This window comes from Cyrtonyx montezumae, unplaced genomic scaffold (assembly GCF_038088225.1).
Source record: "Cyrtonyx montezumae isolate F1298 unplaced genomic scaffold, pur_monq_1.0 scaffold_8, whole genome shotgun sequence".
Lineage (NCBI taxonomy): Eukaryota > Metazoa > Chordata > Aves > Galliformes > Odontophoridae > Cyrtonyx > Cyrtonyx montezumae.
This window is the reverse complement of record NW_027072089.1, coordinates 117,245,504-117,270,393: the sequence shown is the minus strand read 5'-3', so window position 1 is coordinate 117,270,393 and position 24,890 is coordinate 117,245,504. Positions and strand designations below refer to the sequence as shown.

General features: G+C 36.8%; 1 protein-coding gene and 1 long non-coding RNA gene across 2 annotated transcripts in view; one reads left to right on the top strand and one right to left on the bottom strand.

Moving 5' to 3' along the window:
• The window catches only part of LOC136058636 (uncharacterized), a 418,135-nt gene that overhangs the window by 279,503 nt on the left and 113,742 nt on the right, over positions 1-24,890 (top strand). The window lies entirely within an intron of this gene.
• Positions 1-24,890, bottom strand: part of VWDE (von Willebrand factor D and EGF domains) — a 36,338-nt gene that overhangs the window by 3,998 nt on the left and 7,450 nt on the right. Inside the window, exons 4-24 of the mRNA XM_065753575.1 lie at positions 23,839-23,904; positions 22,917-23,176; positions 21,312-21,401; positions 20,199-20,343; positions 19,293-19,507; positions 18,947-19,020; positions 16,740-17,013; positions 15,358-15,566; positions 13,980-14,962; positions 12,681-12,817; positions 9,714-9,869; positions 9,326-9,430; positions 8,820-8,934; positions 6,819-7,069; positions 6,484-6,703; positions 5,998-6,135; positions 5,348-5,410; positions 3,138-3,812; positions 1,424-1,519; positions 1,250-1,345; positions 454-549 (exon numbers count right to left, since the gene is read on the bottom strand). Of these exons, the coding sequence (XP_065609647.1) occupies positions 454-549; positions 1,250-1,345; positions 1,424-1,519; positions 3,138-3,812; positions 5,348-5,410; positions 5,998-6,135; positions 6,484-6,703; positions 6,819-7,069; positions 8,820-8,934; positions 9,326-9,430; positions 9,714-9,869; positions 12,681-12,817; positions 13,980-14,962; positions 15,358-15,566; positions 16,740-17,013; positions 18,947-19,020; positions 19,293-19,507; positions 20,199-20,343; positions 21,312-21,401; positions 22,917-23,176; positions 23,839-23,904 (4,464 nt within the window). The remainder of the gene's footprint in view (positions 1-453; positions 550-1,249; positions 1,346-1,423; positions 1,520-3,137; positions 3,813-5,347; positions 5,411-5,997; positions 6,136-6,483; positions 6,704-6,818; positions 7,070-8,819; positions 8,935-9,325; positions 9,431-9,713; positions 9,870-12,680; positions 12,818-13,979; positions 14,963-15,357; positions 15,567-16,739; positions 17,014-18,946; positions 19,021-19,292; positions 19,508-20,198; positions 20,344-21,311; positions 21,402-22,916; positions 23,177-23,838; positions 23,905-24,890) is intronic.

Genomic DNA, 24,890 nt, shown 5'->3' with positions numbered 1-24,890 from the left:
GGAAATTTCCCAATTTCACTAGTGGAAGAGGAGTTGTTGAATAGACTGACACCCCACAGTGTGCTTCTGAATTCGTTATGTTGGTAGCACGGTTTTTCTGGCCCACCATTCACGGACTTCAATTTCTGAACATACCTCAGCATTAACCATTTTAACCTAACAATCTATTAACAACGTTAATCACCTATGTTTGTTCTGAAGGTAGTATTCTGTGGTCAACAAATTCCATGTTTCTATGTTCCTATTCATAGCTTAAAAACTACTTGCAATTTTTATAATCTGTTGTGTTTTCAAAAGTTATAGACAAATACTATCCAACTGATGGTCATAAAGCCCAAGCATGACAGTGGTCTCACACAAACTACATCAGAAATTTAAGCCATAACTTGCTTTGCTATTCCTAATGACCAGGGAGAATTTTCTGTATTTTTTGCTTACAATTTTTTTACTTACTCGTATCACATCTTGGTCCTACAAAACCATAGGGGCAGGTACAGAGATTTCTGGCCAAGCACGTGCCTCCATTTTTGCAGGGTGGTTTACAGTGTGCTGTGAAAACAGAATTAAGTTGTCCAAGAAAGCACATGTAAAAAGATGCATGGACTGGTCAAGCTTTAGCAAAAGGACAAGCTAAGTGAGCTTACTAGGAATATCATAATGCCTGGTGATTGGGAAACTGTTTTGGGGTGATCTGACCGGAATCCAGATCTCCCTTCCACTTAGAACATCCTAGCTATTACTGTGACACAGAGCTGGGTGTCACCATGTCCTGCTGTTAGGAACTCTTCCTCAGAGGATACAGTTAACAGCTGCTGTTTCCTGTCCTTACAGGGAAGTAAATCATGAGAAATCAGACTGGGTCACCACCTGGAGACAACCTGTATTCTCTATACAGTCATTACAGAGAAGAAAGTATTTACAATGAATTATTCAGAAGCTGAATTATAGAGAATTCAGAGGGCTGTCTGAGACATCCTTTTGTATTCTTACCCTCTTCCTCAAAGGAACTGAGATTTGGATGCATCAATTTAGGGATGGCAATACCTAAGCAATTGCACCTAGGTTACAGGGAATGGATTCTATCCATGGATCTGCTGGGGAGGCATAAGTTAAAGTATGATATTTTGTTGTCATCACTTACTGAACACAGGAATCTCTATTAGCATTCCTGTCAGAATGAACAGTTATGAAAGTCACTAACAGCAACCATGGGGTATTTATGGATTCAAAAGTAGAAAATAATGTTTACCTTCTTCACAAGTGGAGCCACTGTAACCTGGTAGACACTCACAGACATTGGGCTTAATGCACTTTCCGTGGTTTTTGCAATCAGGTCTGCATAGAGCTGTTCAAAATCAAGTCATCTTAATCATTAACTCACTTATATGAACTACCATGGGCTAAATCAAAATGCCATACCCACCTATCTGACAGTTATAACCAGCATAACCAGGCTTGCATTTGCAAATATTGGGTGCCACGCACTCCATATTTTTGCCACATGTTTGTCTACATATTGCTGAAAAGGCAATTAAGAAAACAGTCAGAGGAATAAAGAAACCAAGAGTGACATTTCAGCATAACTATGTCCTGCTTAGCATAATAAACATATCACAGAGAATCAGTTAAGTCCCTGATCGTTAAGTGGGGAGCCTGAGATACATCAGAAAGAATGTTTTTAAATGCATCCCCAACTGAAAGCTTGTTAGCTATGTAAAAATTAATAAGGGAATTCAATTCTATATGCATTTTATCAATCCCATATTAACAATGTACTTTCAAGTTAGAATACAAGAGCTGTTCTGAAAGTAATGCCTCCTACTATATTATGTTGGCCCACAATGTCAGAGGCAGATGGTGGTGAGGCAGTAAGGCTGAACCTTCCCAACAATGTTCCATTAGATTTGTTGCTGTGTGACAGATGGCAGAAGAGGGACAGTATGACAAAATGGCATCTGACATGGAAGCTCATATTAAGCACAGGTGTGTCACTGAATTCCTCCATGTGGAAAAAATAGCACCCACTGACATTCATTGACGTTTGCTGATTCTTTTGGAGACCAAACAATGCATGAGAGCACAGTGTAGCAGTGAGTGGTAAGTTTCAGTAGTGTTACAGAGACATGAAGGACAAGCCACGTTCTGGACAGCCATACAGAGCTGTCACTGTACAACAAGAAGAGTGTCTTGATTAGCTCATCCATGTGAACTGCCAGATTCCAACCAGGGAACTGTGTATGAATCTGAATACTGGCTTCTATGTGTTGGAAATGATGGTGGCAACATTAAAATATTGCAAAGTTTGTGCAATTCAGGTCCCACAAATGCTCACATGGAACAGGAAGAACACCGTATGTAAGTTTGTCAGGACCTACTGAACCAATACAAGGCTGAGGATGACAGTTTTCTGTAGCACATCATTACCAATGACAAGACACGGTGTCATCACTACGAGCTGGCGTCACACCAGCAGTTCATGGAGTGGCAACAAACGAGTTCCCCATTGAAGGAAATGTTCAAGATGCAGCCCTCAGTGAGTAAAGTGATATTCACTGTCTTCTGGGATAGGAAAGGGGTGATCCTTCTGGATTTCCTGGAACCCAGACAAATCATCAACTCTGACTGCTAGATCATGATACTAACTGAGCTGAAGGCTCAAAATTTCAGTCAGGACAGAGAAGAGGACAACTTTTTTTTTGCAACATGGTAACTCCAGGCTCTATACCAGTTTGAAGACCATGGAGCACACTGCCATTCTTGGCAGGACTGACTTATCACACCCACTGTAAAATTCAGATTTGGCACCTTCTAATTTCCATCTATTTGGGCCAATGAAAGACTAACTGCATGGACAACATTTTCCTAGCAAGGAAGCCATCAAAGCAGCTCTGAAACAGTGGGTCACCTCTGCAGATATAATATGAGTGTGGCACGTTGTTCATTGCTGGCAAAAATGCATAGCTAATGGTGGTGACTATTGTTTTGTAGCTGAGAATTTGCTCTGTCAAATAGTGTTATTGTGTTCTTTGTATCTGTTGTAATTGCCATGTTCCATGGAAATAAATAGGAAGAATTACTTTCAGAGTGACCTATATATCAAAAAATTCTGCTCAGCATTTAGTAGTCATTTGCAATACCTCTACAAGTGAAGCCATCTCCATAATAACCGTAAGGACAACGACCACACTTGACTCTATCATCTTGACTTGGCTCACAAGGTACTCCAGGAAAACAAGGTAGATCAGCACAGGTTACTGCTTTAGGAAGCACTGTTTCGTCTGAATCTTCGGGAAGCATTTCTGGTGGCACTGTCACTTCAACAAGAGCAAAAGGTAAAGGACTTGTTCTATGCTTGGCTAACAAGTGCTGAACTCTGTGAGCATTTCCACCTTTAAATACTTTGTGTGGCAGAGAAGAAAGTCCTTTGCTTGTATCTGTTCTACTGCTAAGAGAAGCCTTCTTGCTAGTCTCCCAGTGACTGTAGGCCTCAACTTGTGCCCTTGTTTTCTTCTCAGCTGATACAGCACGGCTCCTTGAAGAAGCTGACATTGCTGTGTTTTCTGGAGAAGCCCCTTCTGTGTCCGTAAGGTGTCCCCTGGTGCTACCAAGAGCATGAGCAATGCTTTCAGTAACATCTGGTTGTACAGAAGCACTTCTTTGAGAGTTATTTGACTTGTCAGTAGTGACTTTTCTTGATCTGGAGACTGATAGAGTGCTAGTATTGGCCATTTCTGTAGATATAAATCTTTTGGGGACATCTGTAGAACTGGGAACAGAGCTCAAGACCTTGTCAAATGATGACTGTTCAAAACCTATAGAATGTTAGAGAAAAAGGAGAAAAGATGTATAGAAATGTTACAGGACTTTTTTTCTTCCAAGGATGAAGAATGTCTTCTGAACAGGAAAACACATATTCCATTCATTCCATACTTCCTCCCATACACTACAACAGAATAAATGTTTGCAGTAGGACATAAATCTGAACTGGCAGATGAAGGTACTCTGGTTACACCATTTCCCACCCTCATCATGGCCTTTTGGAGTAGGCAGACAGGGATTTTTGGATATTGGATCAACAAATAACTTTACTGGCAGAGCCAATTACTAGTGCCATGCCAACAGGTAACTGCAGATTACCACAGTGGTATTTAAACAAAAGATACTGCTTACTGTTCACCTGTGTGTCTAACTGTAGGTAATAAACCTAGAGTCTGGAAGCAGATATTTAGTCACAGTATATACTTACCCACTTACACTTACTGATGCATCACATATAGTATTTTTATATGAATAATTCATCACCTTGTAGCAAAGTATTATCATGTTTTTGTTTACTTAATTACTTCAGTTATCTCAGAGCTCTCTGATAATCCTCTGAACATTTTTCTTCATTTTCATAGTTTCTGTATGTGGAATTTTATTAGTGGAATATTAAGTATGTGTTTTCAATGACGAAGATGGACTCAACCTTCTATCAGATAGTAATGCAAGATGAATGAAAAACGGTCCATATTCTGCCCAGAAAATGTGGGTGCTCTGGTGGATTGTAGAAAGGAGTATGGCATTGTAATCCCAAAATGGCAGAAGGCATTCAATGGGCTTTTAGCACTATGGGTTTGAGCAGGAATGAAGTTGGAGGAAACTGTTCAACAACTTAAGACCTGTCCTTTGGGACAGTATTAGAAAACTGTAAACCAAAGGTTAAACTTCCCCGAATCTTACTGCAAAGTGCTACACTTCCCACTGCTGAAAAACAAAGCATTAGAAGCAGCTGATGAAGAATTATCCAGCATCGGCAATTGAGCGAGAGAACATTTCCCTCCCCTGCTAATAATTCAGAGATGAAGAAAAAGACACCCAAGGAGAATTCTCTGTGAACAACACCCCAGCAGGCACAGAGCTGGAAATGCCAGCAATAGTGTTTAAGGAGTTTTAGAATTAAGAACCTTCATTTGCCATACTCTTCTCCTTTCTTTTGAATTAAAGTATGAAAATGGCATTCAACATAATGCCATAAACTTTTGCTTATCTCAAATAACAGATGTCCCTATCCCCATGTTACCTATTGTACGTCAGTGGTTAGTCACAAAAACAAAAGGCAGCAGTAAGAATGTCATACATCACACTGTCAACGAAATGACTTGACTGACCTAAGGGATTTATTGATATTGACATTTCAGTGTCAACTGTAAGATCAGAAGTAAGAATGCAAACCAAGTAATTAATTTTAGTTAAACTGAAAAATTAACACGAATAACATAAAGCTGACTAAAACCTTTAACTTCACAGCTATATTCTTATCAGCACGTGAATCAGAAATTTCACTGTTTTCATGAAATAAAATCACCTTTATTCTCTCCAACTTCTCCTGTGGAATCTTTTCTTTCAACAGAAATGTTTTCAAAGGTTTCTAAAACAAAAAAAAACGAGAAGGCACATTAATAGATATTTTTATTTCAATAGCAAATAAATTACAGAATTCCAATAGAAAAAGTAACTCAACATTCATACAGCAGATGAAGAGCAAAATACGTTTCTTAAAGATTTGCCACAGAGTTAAAAACACAAGTTATTCAGAAATTGCATAACAGCAGACGGTAAATTAATGTTAAGCACCTGATTCCTCAAGTGTCCTGATCTGAATAAATAGTTCTATGTCAGGCAGCCTAAAAGCAAAACATTTTGTCAATAGTTACTCGTATTATGAAAATAAGAGAAAAATACACTGCACAGGTTCCTGGTATTACATAAAGGACTGTGGGCATTTATTTGGTAGTTATTTTCTTCTAATCATTCTAAAAAGGAGTTCACAACCATGTGACGCACTACATTCTGATACTGTGACCAATACAGATTTTGTCTCAGGAGCCAGCAGTCAGAGAGATCTTTTCTGCTGACTGCTGTAGAGTTATAATTTACTGTTAGGAACATTTCAAACCCAGGGATATCTTGTTTGATTATAATAATAGTATTCTTCTGAAAAACAGATCATATTACCGTAGCATGACTTCCCATCTCCATGTAGATTATTTGGGCATGAACCACAATAGTAAGAACCAAAAGTATTGAAGCAAAATACTCCAGGGAAGCAAGGATTGGATACACATTCATCTATGTCATCTTGACAATTTTCACCTGCATTCAAACAGAGATTTTTATAATACTGCTGTCACCAGACTTTGACAGTATTTTTATAAATTATAAAAGCAGAATAAACACATTGGCTAAAATACAAAGAAGTGCACATATTAAGTACATACAAACATTTCAGTACATCTAGTAAGTACAGCTGACTATGTTTGTTGTAAACATTTTTTTACCACGTTCTGAGTATCTTGCTTATTGCAGAATACAAAGAGGATGGGCTCTGTGGACTCCATTTATCTGCAGGTGTGCTGGGACAAAACCTGACATTCCTGTTTTACCATACTCATCAGAGGAAAACAGAAAATCTACATGAGAATACATAATGCAGTAGTTTACCTTGAAGTTCAGGTGGACATTCACAGTAATAGCTGTTTATTCCATCCACACATTTGCCAATACCACACTGATTGAGTCTGCAGTCGTCAGTATTCACTTGACAGAGATCACCTTCAAATCCAGCCACACACACACACAGGTATCTCCCACTTCCAGGTGGGAAATTAATGTCTGTCACACACGAGCCATTATTTAGACAATCACAGGAATTTACCCTGACCTACAAAACAACACAAATAAGACAGTTTTCTCTTTTTATGAACTAGCACTGAATGTAGTAATTAGATACTGTAACATCTTACTAGCATGTGTCATTTTACTGTAATATTAATTACCTCTATTTCTACCTTAGTCTCCGCATTGCAGTCATCTGTCAAAGAAAATGTTAATTTAGGGGGATTCTTTGACACAGCTTTCCACAAAAGGAGACCTGATGGGGAAAGACTGGCACCTTCAGGACCAGACTCCAATGTGAAAAGAATAGCAGAGCCCTCTGGATCTGAAGCCAAAAACTGATATACAAAATCTTCTCCATAAAAAGTCTGTAGGATACCCTGAAAAGTTTCAAGCACTGGAGGCTGGTTGTCTGCAACAAAGGAGATATTTTCTCTTTTAGGCAAAAGTTGCAATATATTTATAAAAATTTAAAAGGAACATATCTTTCTGGTAAGGAAGACATATGTGACTACTTCTTTTACATTCTAACATCATTTGAACAGCACAAGAAAAAAAAACAGACAGTTTCATTGTAATTGTAAAAATATTAATAAGAAATTACTTACTGTATGTAAGAGCTTGTAAAGATTGGTTGCATTTACATAGAAAAATGCCCCAGAATTTATTGAAATTAACATTGTTTTTATAAAGTGTTGCAGTTTAAAAATGAAAGTACAGAAAGTCATAAATCTCAAACGTTCTTGGTGTTTAAGAAATGAGCAGAGTTGGTCACGCACTACTTGGGAACGAGCTGAAGTGAGCATCTTAGAAAACTGAGTATGTGGTGATAGAATAGGTAAGGTACTCACTGTTCCTTGGAAGCATTTCAACCATATAGCCTACTCACAACTGTTAAGTCTGAAAAAGTCTATTAACAACACCTGCACTGCTGGAATCCTTTGGCAGGAGCAGCAGTTGTTAGATATCTAGAGACACTAGGTAAAAACAAACAGGGAAAACCACCAGCACCAGTTCAGTTAAAGATCAATGGGAAGCAGAGAGAAATGGGAGCCCTGGGGCGAGTGCAAGCTTTGAAGTTGGGATGTAGGAAGGGGATTAAGATTGTTAAGGTTTACTGTGAAGTGACACTGAGCAGGAACCCATCAACTGTGGCAAAAAAATACAGAAAAAAAACCCACAAACACAAAGGGAGAAGAATTTGTATTCAATGCCTCAGCACTTAAGATTATTACACCCTGTTTCTGATGTCATCCAGCCTGGAGAAAAGGTTGCGTTCCTTTGTTTTGGGGAATTGCTTCTGTTTTACATTCTTTTGTTTCTGACTCCTGTAATATTGAATTTTAGTTTATGGCTCTAACATAGAAATCTCTTCACTCTGCAACTGCTGAACAAGTTCAGATTTCATTCTTTTGAAACAGGGTAACTATCTTGGCTTTCAGTAGGAGTTAAAACTAGGAAGAGATTGAGACAGTCACAAGAAGTCCCATTCATACAAGAGCCACACTAATACAGGCACAGTCTTGCAAGCACTTCCCTCATGAAACACTGATGGAATTATTGTATTTGAGATATGATGGACTTGTGTTGACAGGGAAAGCTGGATGGCTATCATAAAGCCACAAGCCACATCCCATCTGACAACAGGATCAATTTGATTTATCTATCCAGTCATTAAGGTCTGAACTCAAAGAGCTACAGCTTCTGGGCCCGAACTTTGTACTATGGAGAGACAGAAAATGGAAACTGTACATGAAGGTCCTCTTTTCACGGTACGGTTTCTAATTGGACTGAAGTATGAGATTCTTAAATATACACTGAAGTATTTGCTTAGGCCACACAATCTATGCACGTGGTGTGAATTATGTCCAAATATTAAGTGGTTAATTAACATGACTTGCCTTTTAATCTAGTTTCTTGTGTTCACCTTTTGTTTGGTATAAGTCAAAGAGCCTTTGGAACAAAATCTTGTATAAAACAGCTTTTTCATAGATACGTGTACACAGAAATGCTGCTTGTTCTCTAGCTTATGCAGAGCTACATTGCTGGCATTATACATTAGATAACTTTACAACTGAAATTGAAACTCAGTAGAGCCTAAACTTCTGGCTACTTAAAGAAGAAAAAAAATCAGACAAAAATCAGAACTATTTAGAACTTACTTTCAACAACTGTCCAAGTTAACCTCGATGTGTCAGGTCTGCAGAGTAAACAAGGGCTGGTTGGATTCGTGTCACCTTCACCATAACAGAGTCCATCTATGTTGCACGTTTTCTCCTTTTACAGAAATGACAATGTGATTCACTGATTGTCAGTTGTCAAATAGTACAGCACAGAATTGCGTATTTGTAAAATTTTGTCTTTGTGAAGTATCCAAATCTAACAGATCTAATCCTAATCATATCTAATTCTACATTCTAATTTTAGAACTAATCAAATGGCTTTGGCTTTATTTGTTATATACAGTGGTTTTGATTTGTTCGTTTTTTGGGTTTTTTTAATTCAAATTTGTCTCTTCCAAGCTTCTCTTTCAGTGTTTTTCATTTCTAGGCATGAAAAATCCCTGTTGTAAATGAGAACAGGATGTGTTCTGATGATTTGTCTTGGTTTCTTTCTACCTAAAGAGATGCATAATTTTGTAATACACATAGAAGAATGAAATATATACCTTTAGTGCACATAATCCAGATTCCTGTAGTTCACATGTCTGGCAGGCTCCATCATATATTATCACTGTTTTAGAATTGCTATATAGAATTCCATCATTAGAAATCTGCATGACATGGAGTAAAAATAGTTTAACCAATATAGGTATCAACATCTAGCAGCACTAATTGCTGTCATGGGATTCAATTCAGTGACAGGCATTACGGTTAGCTGTTTAAACTCTCATAATATTCAGTAAAAATCTAATCAACTGTATCAATATTTAAGCTTAAGAGATGAAATGAGACATTGTGTTAAGCAAGATGAGTTCCACCCATAGTATCATTAAAAAAGAACAGTATCTGTGCAATGTATTATCTTAATAATTGTAAGTGAATATTTAAATATACCTTTATTTTCCACCAGGCAATGGGTTTATCATCAACCAGATCCATGACATCAGACTGTGGGCCATTATCTGGTAACTCGCAGTCGACAGTCCTGACATTTTGGAAGGCAGCTGACATAATTAGAGGCTCTCCAGGAATCCACTGGCTATCTCTATACTAAATTTTAAGACAAAGATTCTTTTTTAAGTGAAATGGAATATGAAAATACCTTTATCAAAGAAAAATCATGCAATGCTCAGCATTTCGATGTGTCTGCTGTCTCTGGATTAGATTGCTGTAGGAAATAGTAAATGCCTTTTTTTTGTTTTTCCACAAGTAGATTTCTACCTGAGCCTGTGAATGTGAAGCACGAGAAGTCTTTCCTGATGCATAGCACTTTGGCACAATATTGCCAGGAAGAATTCTTCCATCTGGAGAGTGACGGGAGAGTAAAGCAGTGGGTGATCCTCTAAGTGGCACCAATCTGATACAGCAGTGCCTTTATAGCCCCCAGAAGAGGATAAGCTTTAGTCAAATGAATGGATGAAGGTTCTGGCAATGCTCAGCTATGATTTTGGGTGCCAGCAGATACTGGCAGTTAGCCACTAAATTCCTGCACAAATGAACAGATTACACCATTAACCCTGTACATTTCTCTTCTAAACTACCGTAAGGGCAAGTCACCCAACAATCTGTCTTGAGAGCTCAAGATAACAGAACAGGGATGGTAATACTAGGTGATAGAAGTATGGATCACAATATGAAGCAGGGCTCAGCATATTGAAAATAAAGTTAGGTAGATTAGGAATCAAGAGAACAGAAAGATCAAAATCATGTTGAGCTTAAGTAAGTTTTACAGAGTTGGCTATTTTTTCAGTTAGTGGAACCAACTGAAACATTAATTTAACCCCAACCCTGATGTAAGGAGTACTGAGTTAAGAAATTAATGGTAGGGCTGAGTAAAAATGTAAAAACTAAGCATTTATAAATATAAGATTTTGAGATCACTGAAGCTATGAAATGTGATGCAGTCTATTTTTCCAGAAGCTTTTTGTTATCTGTTTAAGGAACATTCTGATTTTTTTTTCAGAAATATTATCTTTCAAAAATCAGTTTTAAATCTCCAAATCTACTAGAGCAAAGTTCATACTTCTGCAGTTCAATGTAAATGAAAAGGAACTAAAATCGTGTTTCAGTTTTGGGACTTTATGCACATTCCTGTCTTTTACAAAATCGAAGTAAATTCTGGCACTGTGTAATCATAAACTACTTGGTTGTGCCCTGCCCAAACCTCTACCAAGAGATGTGCACTAGTTATGCACCTAAGAAGTACTCCAATGCAGAATTCTCTGAATCATCTCTTATAGCACTGTGCATGGTAGGACAGACTGTGAAGAAGTAATTTGTAATTTGCAAAAAAGATAGGAAACAAGAAATTGTCTGTGTATGAGCTCTAAACTCTGCCAAAATGCTTCTATGAAATTTTGATCAGTTAAATTTAGCTAAAAATACCTACAAGGAGTTCTGTATGTTGTAACTCCACTGGCATTTGCCCAAAGCTTCCATTATGTGCATGGGAACTTCTTCCCAGTGCAGTGACGGAGCAGTGGCAGAGCTGCACAGAGAGGTGGTGGAGTTTCCTTCTCTGGAGACGTTCCAGACCCGCCTGGACACCTACCTGTGCAACCTGGGCTAGGGAGCTGCTTTGGCAGGGGGTTGGACTCCATGATCTCTGGAAGTCCTTTCCAACCCCTACAGTTCTGTGATTCTGTTACTCTTTCAGTCAGAAAATTAATAGGAAACAAACCTACTTTCCTTGGTAGTTTCAGGAAGAAAATTAAAAAAAAAAATCAAAATAGAAAAAAAATTAAAAACAACAAAGAAGGTCATCAATAACAGTGATTATCTAGAAAGTCTGTGTAGTTCAGAGCCATGAATACTACCACAAAGAGTGTTGTATCAGCGTATCTTGCCATGAGTTAATACTGAGACCATTCAAATTGTTGCAATCGAACTCCTAACAATTGTCTGTGAGATGGTATAAAATTATCTCAACCTATACTCATAACTTTCCCATTTCAAGCGAACTTGCAGATGAGTGGATAAATGTTGTGCACAAGGAAAAGATCTGTAACCCACACTGCTTAATCTTAGCATCCACTAGAACTAAGGAAAGCTTTTTTTCCTCAGGAACATTAAGTTCCACTGAATGTTTTCCCTTTTGTCATCCTCTCCCCCCAGTCCCCACAAGTGAAAACCAGTTTCAATTGTGAGTTCTTTTTTATTTGAATGTCTTATATGGTGTAAAAACTTGTAATCACAGATTGTTCGCTTCAGGCTAACACTTATAAATCAGCTTTTAATTTTGCTTTGCAAATTCTAGGTCTGACTAACAGCATGCTGTCTGTACAGACTACTCTGACATTACAGTGTAGTATTTTGAATCTTCTGTTTAAACGTAGGGGATAGAGCTGACATTATTAAATAGCCATGGTATTCTGCCCCTAGGAAATCGACAAGATCTCAAAAATGCCATTTTCTTTTTTTGTAACAGACTCATTCTGTTTATAAAAGGGCTATTTTGAGCGTTGGGTTTGAGACAGAAATCTAGTAATGTATTTAACCTTGCTGTCCTTTTTCAAAGGACTGGTACTTCACTTCCTCTCCATCAGCACTTAAAAAAAAAATAGAAAGAATGAGCAACGTACTGGCTGCTACCAATAGGACTCCCTTTGCCCTTTCCAGATGGATAGCTGCTGTTTGCTGTTATCTCCCTCTTGGCTGCTGAACATTCCCATTATGTTCCATACTTTTATCACTGAGTAAATTGCAATCCTGCAAAGACTTGAGTGTCTGCTGCAAAGTGCTGAGTGCCTCTGCCTTTAGCTTCCTCTAAAGCATTGGGTTGTACCAACAAAAATGATTAAATAGTTCTTCCTCATTCACAGAGAGATTTAAACAGAATTATTACTATACAAGGAGACTTACATGCAATCTGATAATTTCACACTTCAGATTTGATGACTCCCTGAAGCCATGTCCAAAAGCCCTCACTGATGTGCAGTCATACTGACGAATATCACATAGCCCAGCATTTCCCAGCTCTGTAATTTCTGGAGCTTGGTCTTAGAAGTAGAGATTAGACAATAAAGATCAGTATAATGAACTAATTCATATGCATTTACTTTAGACAATAAAGTTTATTTCTCTACCCAACTAAGAAAACTGTGAATAACAAAATCTGGAGTCAGCAGAGAAAAGGTACAAACAGTAACATTTGAATTTTACCTTCAAAGCTAAGCCAAGTCTTCTCTTGGAACTTCAGTTTTATAAAGCAGGTGAAACATCCAGGTGATAAGAAACTCTTGTGAATATGCCATCTATTTTCTCATCTATGATTCTATACATCACACTTCCAGTATAAATGCAAATGAATCTCAGGCTTTAGTTATAGGAAACTGAAAGTTACTTGTAATAATTTATAATGGAAAAGCATTGTTTAAAGCCTAAACAAAAAACATCACAGATGGAGTGTGGTTCATGAAAAACTGATGGAGTTTAAACTACTCAGATATTTTCTCTAAAAGCAAATCCCATCTACTTGATTTAAAGAGGAAGCAGATTTTTTTTTGTTACTCTTACTTCTTCTTCTACTTACTTTAAATAGGTTACTAAGACAAAAATACTATTACAGAATAAAATATTAACTTTTTTTGTTTTTTCTTTCTTGAAAAGAGTTTTGAATTTTCTAGTACTTCTCATATTTTCAGTGTGTAATCTGCTTATCTGCATTTTCAGTCAATGCCTTACTTAATGAAAACAACTTGTAAACTTGGTAAACTTTTTTCTTCACCATCAGTTCTGCTTCCACATTTAGCAGTTTACGAAGATGTAACATTGCCAAGAACATTCCACTTCCAGTTAATAAGGGCTGCAGGAGTGTATGGATGTGGCAGATCTCCCTGAAGAAGACAGCATGTGGAAACACTAATCTCTTGAGGCAGTACTCTGGATTGCAAACCGAGTTGTAAATTTTTAAAATTGACATACCATAAACTAAGCCCATGTTTTCCCCTTGGGAAACAAGAAGGCTAAATAGAAAACAATAATGGCTGTATTAAATTGGAGCTAGACTGCTGGATAATGAACAGGCCCACCACAGGGAATCCCTGTCAGTGCAAGGAGAGAAAAAAATAAAAGCAGGAGAGAGAAACAGTGAAGTGAAACGTATGTTGCACAAACATGGAGACAGTTATTTCAGAAAATCTCATTGTTTTTTCCACCTACCAGACAGTATACTGCAGTCGTATGAACCATAGCCTTGAAAGCATGCACAACCCCATTCCATACATTCTCCATTACCACTGCACAGACTGGGACACTTCAGTGCAGTAAGCAGGCTCTCAATAAACCCTTGAAGTTCCTGTGGATTGTAGCTGATTTCTTCTAAAACTCTCTTCTCACATTCATTCTCTAAAAGAGCTAGAGAAGCTTCTGCCCATCTGAGGTCATCTTTCAACAGTAAATCCTTCACACAGATATTGACTGCATCTTCCGTTCTCCTGCCAAGGAGACCACCACAAGCTCTTCCTATAGTGGAATTAGCTATTGCCTGCTGGCACAGACCCAGAGCGCCAGACTCAGTGAGGCCAGAAGGTGTGGGCCACGAAGGAAGAAACTTCTTGTCTTTGTCAGCAGTGTGGTCTTCTGGGAAAAAGTACCTATACCCCTCTAAATCCGTTTGGCTGAGACTTTGGAACAGAAATACTGGATGATATTCATAATAACTTTGTCGCTTCCTTCTGCCTGTAACAGATTGACTTTTGTGAAGACTACTGTAACTGTGAGGAATTCTTTTAATGTCTGAGCTTGAAGTTTCTTCTCTTTCTATAGCAGAACTTATTTCTGAGGTTTTAGAGACATGCGTGTACACTGATGATGATTTGTGAAGTTTAGTTTGATTATCCTCCTTCTGCAGAAGTGTAGAGGAATTCATTTCATGTACAGATGAACGTTTGTTTAAGCCTTTGACAAGATCAGCAGGACTGAGATACTCAGCAGTAACATCCAGTCCTGGTATCAAAGACAGAAATCTACTGTTTTCACTGTCTTTACAAGACAGGGGAAGTTCCAATTTAGAAACTGTCTGTAGTTTATCCACTGATTGATCTAACTCAGCATCTTCAAGTGTGCAGTCACAGAAATCTGTTTTCCTATAAGATGGCAATGAAGCAGGTGTCCTGTCAAACAAGCTACCTCCTGGTGGAATTCTAGAGAAGAAAAAGAAGATACTCTATCTCAGTTTATCTATACATTTTTGCTGTCTTAATAATCTGTGCCTGTTTTGCCTATTGTTTCATCCTTATAGATTACAGAATCTACAGCATATGGTTAAACTGCATCTCAGTTAAATTGCAAAAAAAACATGAGAATAAGTTATACTAGGAAAAAAAAGATAAGAAGGCAGATATTTTCTGATGATTTGTTCAAAACTTACTAAAACTCATCTTACATCATACTTACTACTTAAATACAAATTTGGCTCTTCAGTCTCAATGTACTCAGTTATTAACTTAAAAACTTTTATTTCAACAAGTTTTTAAAGACAGTAAAGGTGAGACTGAACCAAAAATGATGCCATGTGATTGAAAAAGTATTTTATTACCTCCATTCCTTTATAAAAGAAAAAGGAGCATCAGAATTGTTTGGGATTTCAACCCCATTAGTAGTGTGATAGTCATTCTCTGCACTTCCATCAAAGGTGCCACAGAGCCCCACTGTATTTCTGTAATCCGAACTGGGCGCCCTAAGTGTTATGCTCATTCCCCATTCACTCACATCAGAACGAATGAAAGCTCCAGAAGAAAACAAAACCTAAAAAGAGATGGATGATATAATTATTCTTATTTTCCCTAATAAAATCAGGTACGTTCATTGACAAGGATGCAAAGCAATGCATATAAAGAGATCCCATTAAGTTCTGGCTCCGACTATTCTGAATCAGACAACTTTTGTTATTCCCTTTGGTGTAGAGTTGTAAATACAAAACCTGTGCACCGCAGAAAGCAACTAGGTGGTGCACTGTGGCCCAATAAACTTCATCCATCATTAGCAGGTAAAGAGTGGAAGGTGAATGACTGCAAAACCACAGAGAATTAAAGAGTAGGTGGGCAAAGGAAAAATGCAACTTACTCTCCAGATGGAAAGGGACAATTCTGGTAATACGAACTGACTTTTTGGGAGCACATTTCTCATTTCCTTTTTGCCAGTTACATGATTCTACGTGTTAGTAGCTTAATATAGAATAATTTTCTACCTGAAAATGTGATCCTAGGTTTTTTTTAGTAGTCTCAAAAATTCACTATTTTGTTTCACAATGCTCAGCAGAAATACTGACATCTTAAAAATAGACTGAGAGGAAATAAATTTTTAGTTTACTAATCTGAAGAATTAAGAATACAATCCAGCTACACTTTTACTCCATGGAAACGAAAAAAGAAAAAAAAAGCAGTCAAAGAATAATAAACTCATTTGCACATAAAGGAGAAAGAAAAGCTAATCATACATGAGAATTCATAGACAATTGAAAAGCTGAGGTGACAACACAAGATTTTCACTTCCCAGTTCAAATGCTGTTTCTATTAACTTGGTGCACAGCTCCAAACAAGTCACTTACTTTTCCTGTTTTTTAGTATCCTTACCTCTAAAAGTGAGAAATTTCACTTCTCTATTGCCTAACGTTCCCTTCATAATTAGTATCTATAAAACCCAAGTATCTTATACGAATAGACAAACCCAAGATGAAATGGCCTGTTTTTATGGCTTGTGTTTCAGACCAAGAGTATGATTAACAGCAGTGGAAACATTCTGCTTCATTTCAAACATCATTTAAAAGCAAAGCTCTGGCCAAAGTACTACAACCAAAAATAAACATTATGCCATTGTTTAATTGCAAAAAATAAAGTATGTTTTAGTTCTAAAGCTGGTGTGAACTGGTAAAAATAATTACTGGAATAACTACTGCATCCAAAAGTTATATGTACTTACTGTTACTTTTCTTCCTAGGTAGGATTCAGTGATTCTGACATTGCTTCCTGTTGTGTCTCTACTTATTATAGATAAGTGTGGCTGTGACTCATGTAGCTGACCGCTGCACATGTCAAATGCAATTATATCACTTCCTTCTTTGGCAACAAAGCCACAGTTACAGGATGCTGGATGCTGAAGACTTCCACAGTCCCACTGGCGAACATGAACTTCAAAATCTCGAGCTGTACTCTTGTAGAGAACAAACGTTCCTGTTTTAAAATTATCATAGACTCTGGAATCAAAAGAAAAGCATGTGATTTCACTTTGGCTATAACATCACCAGGTGTAGGCAACTTAAAACAGACTTCTAATATTTGGTAGGCTTTACAATACATTTACATGCATCAGGAAAAAAATACAGGAGTACAGTTCATAAACATATGTGCAACTTTGTTCTGAACAAATACTATCATATCTTCTTTTGTGCAGCTCTAAAACAAAAATTTAAAACCAGAACCAGCAGAAAAAGAAGAGAAGGATCATGAGTGGAATATGTAGACAATGTTTGTGAATGGAAAGGTAATCATGAAGCCACTACCATTCTTTGATGTATTTTAATTGTGCTTATGTGTACTCTAACAGGCAATCAGGGGATGCTTCTTAGCCTTTGTGTTTCTACTGCAATGCAAATACCCAGCAAGAGCAAGAAGATGTTTGACTGTGTGCATGTGAGGTGCAGGTGCTGAAGACTGTACAAGTACCCTTGACGAATGATTTAGAAAGTCAGATACTTTTAAAAAGGTCTGCTTTATTACAATGGAGAATGCCTATCCCCAAAGATTTGGAAACAATTTAAGATGAAAACCATAAAAGGTGACTTCGTTTTTTTTTTTCCCCTAAGGGTTAGCCATTTGTTCCCTGAAGCAAGGTCAGAATAGCCAATTTAATGATTCAGTGGTGAGAAGAAGGGGAGAAAAAAAAAAAGAGAGGAAGAAAAAGTACAAACTTTTGCAGCATGTTTAACAATCTCTTGGCTCTAAATGGCATTTGACAGTTAATTGCAGAATGGTGATTTGCCTTCTGTTTAATGGCCTAGCAGACAAATTGCAGATGGCCAACTGCTGGGACTACATGCAATCACCTGTAATTCAGCAGGGACAGTTCCCTTTCTGTTTATTTCCCCAGTTCGTAAAATAAATTAGCAACATTTTATCCTTAGAAAGAAAGTTATTCCCCAGCAGCACCATCTTCCAGCAGGAATATATCACAGTAAATCACTGCATCATAAGAAGGCTTGATCACAATGTGTTGATGGTTAAAAGACCCAGAAAGGAAAAAAAAAAAACTGAAGAAAGAACTGCAAATCAGTGTAACTCCTGTGACATTATTACTATCATTAGTCACAGTGCTATCAGAGCATCCATTACAACCCATCTTTTTTTCTTTCCAATTCACAAGAAAGAACGTGTTGTGGGTCAAACACACTTATTTGGAGGCAATGTATCCTCTTCCTCTCACCCTGTCATTTGAAGAAACATGCTTCTGCTGAGCAGGGAATATACAATTCCCATATGTGGAACCTGTATTTGTTTTGAACTCTTCCCTGAATTAGAAACACTTTGAAAGACAGAAGCATACATAAACCATGCCAGCTGTGGCTAAGGAAGCTGTCTTCCCTTTGGAAAGAAGCTTTGGAAGAAGCTGCAAGTGACGGAAGCGAATAAATTGCTGTCAGTGACATTAATGAACTCATCACAATGTCACACTGACAGAAGATAGCTTCTAGCAACTTGATCCTTACAGGGATTCAGATAAGTATACCAGAAATGTGAAAACTACAGTGCAGACTGAAAATACTTCTGCATTAGAACGGCTTTATCAATTCAATCATTTATCATTGATCATATTTAATAATATTTCCATCTTTCATATTCATACTGTACATCTATTATTCCTCTCTTGGCATATTCTACTCCTCTAAAATGGGTAATAGTCCATTTGCTTCTTCCTTTTGCCACAACCTAAAGCTCGTATTTTCAAATATAAACAATATAAATAGGACTAATAAGCTTTAACCAACTGGTGCATGCTTATCCTATTATCAAAGAAGGAGTGTGAACTATATAGCACAACTTTAGACAACTACAGCTTGCATCACTAGCATAAACTAAGAAATAAACAACAACAAAAACCCTTGAAATTAAAAGCAATAATCCAATGATTACCTTCCATCAAATGTAATTATATGAGGGTCAGTAAATGAGTAGCAGTAGGCAGTTGGTAGATCCTTTACTGTAATCTTCAAAACAAAAATGTGCATAGTAAATGGTATCAGTTAGACTTAGGCACATTATTTATATTACGTCATTGATTTATTTCATAAATCAGGTTATATTATATCTAAGTAGTTATATTAAAATTCAAATATAAGAAACTTAATCCAAATGAAAATGCAGCATTTGAATGAAAATAAACCGATGGAAAATTGATTACTACTTCACAACTGAAATAGAAACTTAATTTAGATCAAGCCTTGTTGGTTTTACAGCACTTAACGTGAAAATTTTCAACCTTTGTGCTTTCTGGAACATAGCCATTCCACAGGAAATTCTCACTGGATATAGGTTCGACTGTAATTCTGGTAATTCTGTCTCCATCCTGCATGAAGTCTGTCACAGCAGTGAAATAAATTATAGCTTGACTACAGATTCCATTACTGCAGGGTTTCTGGAGAAGATCCACGTGACAAGAAGAAAGAGCCAAGTTTAAACCTAACTGCTCTTTACCTGTTTTAATGAAAACACATCATTAGTGAGTTTTCCTCTGATCAATATATATCTTGTATATTACTGTTAATATAAATACTAATTTATTTATAAATAGCAGAGATTTTTCTTCTCATAAATGAAAGTAACTGAGCATTTTCCTAGAGTTTGATCATGGAAAGCCCCCTCCCTACACACACACACAAGAAAATTGTTTTAATTTTCTACATTGATAGCCAAATGAAAACTGTGGTAGTACTGTAGATCACTGTCTGAATAGGCAAGGATCCCCCTGATGTTCATACGAATTGGGCATAGCAAAGTACAACAGAAAAAGACAGTAAAACCTGAGTACTTCATGACTGTATATTCAATACTTAAAAGACAGTAAGTAAATACATTTAAATAAGTGATAAAACCAAAAACTTCATAAACATTAGGATATTCTTTCTATGTAAGTCAAAGAATATGGCTCTGATACATACAGCAACCAAAGCAACCTTCTAACCTCAACAAGTAATGGATTATGGCCATATTCTTCCATACTTGCAACAGTAATACATACAGCTTTTGAGTATTTTGTTTTAACATTTTAGAAACTATATTACATTATACCAGATTCTCCAAGGAGGCAAATCAGAGGGAATATTTAGAAAAACACAATAAACATAAAAATGCAACACACACACACACAAATCAGGATAACACTTGCCTTCATCAACAGTATTCAATCTTAGTGATATTTTGCAGTCACTTTCAACCTGGTTAAATTCAGGACAAGGAATAGGGATTCTGCTTTCTATTGACAGACTGTATTCCTTGCCATCTTCTGATATATCATACACTTCTGGATGTACCTAGCACAGAAGAAAGTATACTTAAAATGCCAGCATCATTTGTGAACTACAGCACCCTTACTGATCAGGCAGCAGTAACCTATGAAATGAGATTAATCTAGGCCCTGAATCTGCAGAAACATAAGCATGCACTTAATTTGATGAGCGGCAAATCCTCACTCAAGTCAACAGGAATTTTCACAAAATGTGTGTGAAGAGTCCCATTCCTGGCCAACAAACAGAGTGTTGCCTACAGCTAAAACTAAGGTAGTTTTCTTTTGGACCTGTTCTCCACCGTTAACCAACTGGCATGGCACAGCTCATGCCTACATGATAGAAGCTTTTCCCAGAGTCCCAGTCTAAGCCCAAAGCAGGTTGGTCTGAACCTTCCCTCACCCCATGGCCAGATGGGAAAAGACCTTGACCTAGGTTCTGTAAGTCACGCTCTGGGAGAACAGTTGGCATAGTCTAAAATTGTGAGAGAGGGTAGAAGCAGCTAAATGGTCAAAAGCAAGTCAGAGCTGAAGTCTGAGCCATGGCCCTGGTTAGTTTACAAATACAGAGGATGTACTGAAGTCTACTTTAGTTGCTGGAGGTCAAGGCTTTTACTGGGTTGTTATATCTTGCACAAGTTGCTGATTCAGTCTTCCTGTATCTCAAGGGAAACATAGAAACATGTTTGTTTGTTCACTACTTGACAAATCTGAGTTCACTACAGCTAACATGCTTTGTTAAATTGATAATTAATGTATTTTGAGTACCACATGGTCAGGGGATTCACTATCTGTTGTGGCTATTATAATTCACCAGCTTTTGTTCAGCATCCTACAAGTTCTTAACAGAGCATAAGATAATCACATAGATCTTCAAACTATCTACTCATATAATGTTCTAGTACACCCAAAGAAAATGTATGGATAGTTACATACATGCTGAACTGATACTCAGAAAGACTCCAACTACAAAAAGTAGTTTTCTTTTCACATTACCTTAATGCCAGCAAAAAATTCCTTGCTCTCAACTGGACTGCTCTGTACACTTGGCCTCTCCATGAAGAAAGCAGAACTGCTACAGTAGACCTGTAGAACAAGATCAACGCAGTACAATATATTTGTGGTAGGAAATGCTCATGTGAATATAAAACTCAGCCATATTGTGTCAGCTTGATGAACTTGTTAAGCCCAAGCACCTGTCTGCATCCAAAGTTACCAACTGTCAATGGTGCTGTTTAATTGATTGAATTAGATTGAGTATTCTAAGATCTCTTCCTGGCATACGAAACATCATGTATACCAAGCACCTAAATTTCCACAGATTTAACTAATCCCTTCTGGAGTATTTCTGCACATTATAGATTGTGGACATGCATTTACACTTTCCCATTTTTTACTTCTTTTTTGTCTGTTCTTGTTTGTTGCCTTTTAATTTTGTTGAATAACCATTCAATCATAGATTACGCAAAACAATCATCACCTCTTCCTCTCTTCTCACTGCAACTTTTTCCCAGTGTTATGGGCCTGAATTCTTTTCCAAGCTAAGCTTATTGTGATTTCCCTCCACTGAACCATCTCCATGCTGCTACATAGTGTTTTCGATGCTGTTTCTGTTTGGTTTGCTCATTTTGCTGTGTTCTTTTTTGAGATGGAATGACCACACGTGTTATCTGAGACCTTGAGAAAACCAAGAATTAAACACAACAGTACTAGTTTATAACTGTGCCCTTTCTTTTGTCTGTCACTGACCTAACACTATCAGGCAACTATTCACAAATTCTTCAAAGGATATTTGAGCATTAGCAATTACTACTTAAACTATTCAAGCAGCCTGCTTTTTACTTGAGCCCCATAACCCTGTCAACATAAAACAGCTTGGGAAAACACTACTCATTTGGGTATTAATACACACACTACATGTTTATTTGTTTTTCATTTTGGCCAGGAAAGCTTAACTGTATTTTGGTACGTGCATGTGGAAAGCTTATTGACTTTCCAATGCTTTAACTTTTCAAAACGTTATCCTGTGAACATAGATATTCTTTCTGCTACCAACAAAATTTGCAATTAATTAATGCAATCACTCACACTGTTGTTTTTTTTTGGGGGGGGATGGTGGAGATTAAACTATGTATATCTGATCCTAGACACAAAGCCATCAAGAAGTGGCTCATCATTGATTCTGAGAAATCCATCAGCTTAATCAACAGCACAGTTTCTCACAACTCATTTTGCCACTCACTTAAGATTGTTACATTCCAAATCCTCTTTATTTACAGTATCAAACAGAATTCTAGTAGAAAGTGAAAAAGATTCAACTTGAATAAACATCAGTTGGAGGCATGGTATAGTGCACTGAGACATTCTCAAAACATTAATGGCAGTGATAATTACTGACATATTTTGTGACATCTCCACTTTGTAGGGGCAGTGTTGATGTAAACAAAAAATAGAGGCAGTTCACTTCTGCCAAGAGAAATTAAACAGCAAAATGCTGGCACTCCAACTCTAACAACTGTTAGTATCTGCTGAGCATTTATGAAATCATAAGCCTTTAGACATAACAGATATAAGAAGAGATTATAACAACTTGTAACATACCCTTTCTCCAAGTCTGATATTTATCCCATCTAACTCCAAGAGTGAGAATGCATGAACTGTTGTCTCCTGTTTCAGCTCTTCTTTGATGCCTTCAGGAGAAAGTCTTGACCAAGTCACAGTGAATCCGACTGAGTTGTTTGCAAAAGGAATGCCAAAGGTACACCTCAGGTAAATACCCCCTTTGATCAACTCTGCTGCAATCTCAGGAATGGCTGGTAGTGGTGGTAACACAGATGGAGATGTTGAAGGAGCCACCTTACCTAGTTAAACAAAAATGTTGTTTTTGCACAGAATAAAAAGCGCAAATGACATTGGGTGAAACAACACTGCCATACACTGTATCAGTTAAAATCCTTATAATAATAATACTTACCTCTTCTGATGCATGAAAGTCTTTAAGAAGTTGTTTAGAGAGTCAGAGAAAATGTGTGTTGTATTTATTGATAAAATGAGTAAAACTGATTATATTATAGACCATACAGAGGTGCTGAAGAAGAAAAATATACTGAGGGAATTAAATGCAGTGAACTGTCTTAACAAATAGGAGAGAGTAACAACCAAAGGAATTTTGCTGACACACAAAAATATTTTTTCTGCTTACAAATTAAAAAATAGGATGGCCTATATAAGAAGGTAAAGAATAAGCAACACCATGATTCATCGGGAGTCAGATACAAAATTCATTTGCAAATCAAAGTGATTTAAATTATTTTTAAAACTTTTGTACTTATTCCAAACATTCTGCTGAAAACCTACTTTTGAAATTGCAGTTATATTCAAACTGCTCATTTTACATTAGACCAAGTTAATAACATGAACTGTTTTATTGAAGACAACATATAACTACAAGTTGACATGACTGAGTCATGGATGCAAAGAAAAATCTTTAAAAAAAATAAATAAATCCAAAGAAAATACTTACTGCTACAGACACCTCGAATTTCCATTTCCTGGGGATCACAGGTCTGTGGCTTTGTATCTGCAACAACTATAAATAGTTCCTAACTCGTATATTAACACACATACAGATTATTCCTATACCAATGCTATTATAACACTGCCCAATATTATTAAAATATATATATATTAAAAAATCAACAAAAACAACAAGAAAAAACGCATCATATTATAAGACACTAATGGAAATAAAATCTATCAGAGCAGAAAAAAATTTTATGATCTGATTCATATACAATTACGGTAGCAGTCAGTAGAAAACCATAAGCCAGAAAACACAAGTTAAATGACAAGTTGAAAGAGCAACAGTGCAGAACGTTTTACCACTTCTACATCTTTAATGTGGATGTACATAGCAGATACCTAGAGATGTTACTAATGAATAAAAAGGAATTAAACGATTCTCTCAAATGCATACTTTGTCTCTCAGAATCCACATCTGAATACTTAATTGTTAAATATAATCATTGACAGTCAAAATCAGTGCACATTTACATAGGTGAAAAAAAAAGTCTTTCCTATATGGGACTCAGCAACATCTATACTTGCATACTCTTATTTTTTGCTATTTTGAACATCATTCAAACAAACAAACAAACAAAACAAAAAAACCCACCACCAATGGAATTTTGATTAAACAAGAAGCTATCTGTATATTTTGAACAGGAATAAAAAGAATCTAAGTTAAAAACAGCAAAATTGAAATCCTTGTTCATTAAAAAGAATTAAAAGTAGATTTTGATGTTTCACACTTTGGTATTGCCCAGGAATGATTGCCTGAAAATCTGCATCCAGTGTTCACAGCTATCAAGTATTATAGAGAAAATATATTACATACAGTAACCTAGATATAAAAAGCAGCACAAAAATACAAAACACTTAGCATGAAAAATACCATTTTAAATAAATGGCTTCAGACAAGAGTAGTCACCAGAGCCAACCAAGTTTCTTGCCTATTTTGTTTTAAAGCAGTAACAATTTGCTAGCCTGCTGCCTACCAATTTTATTCTTTCTTCT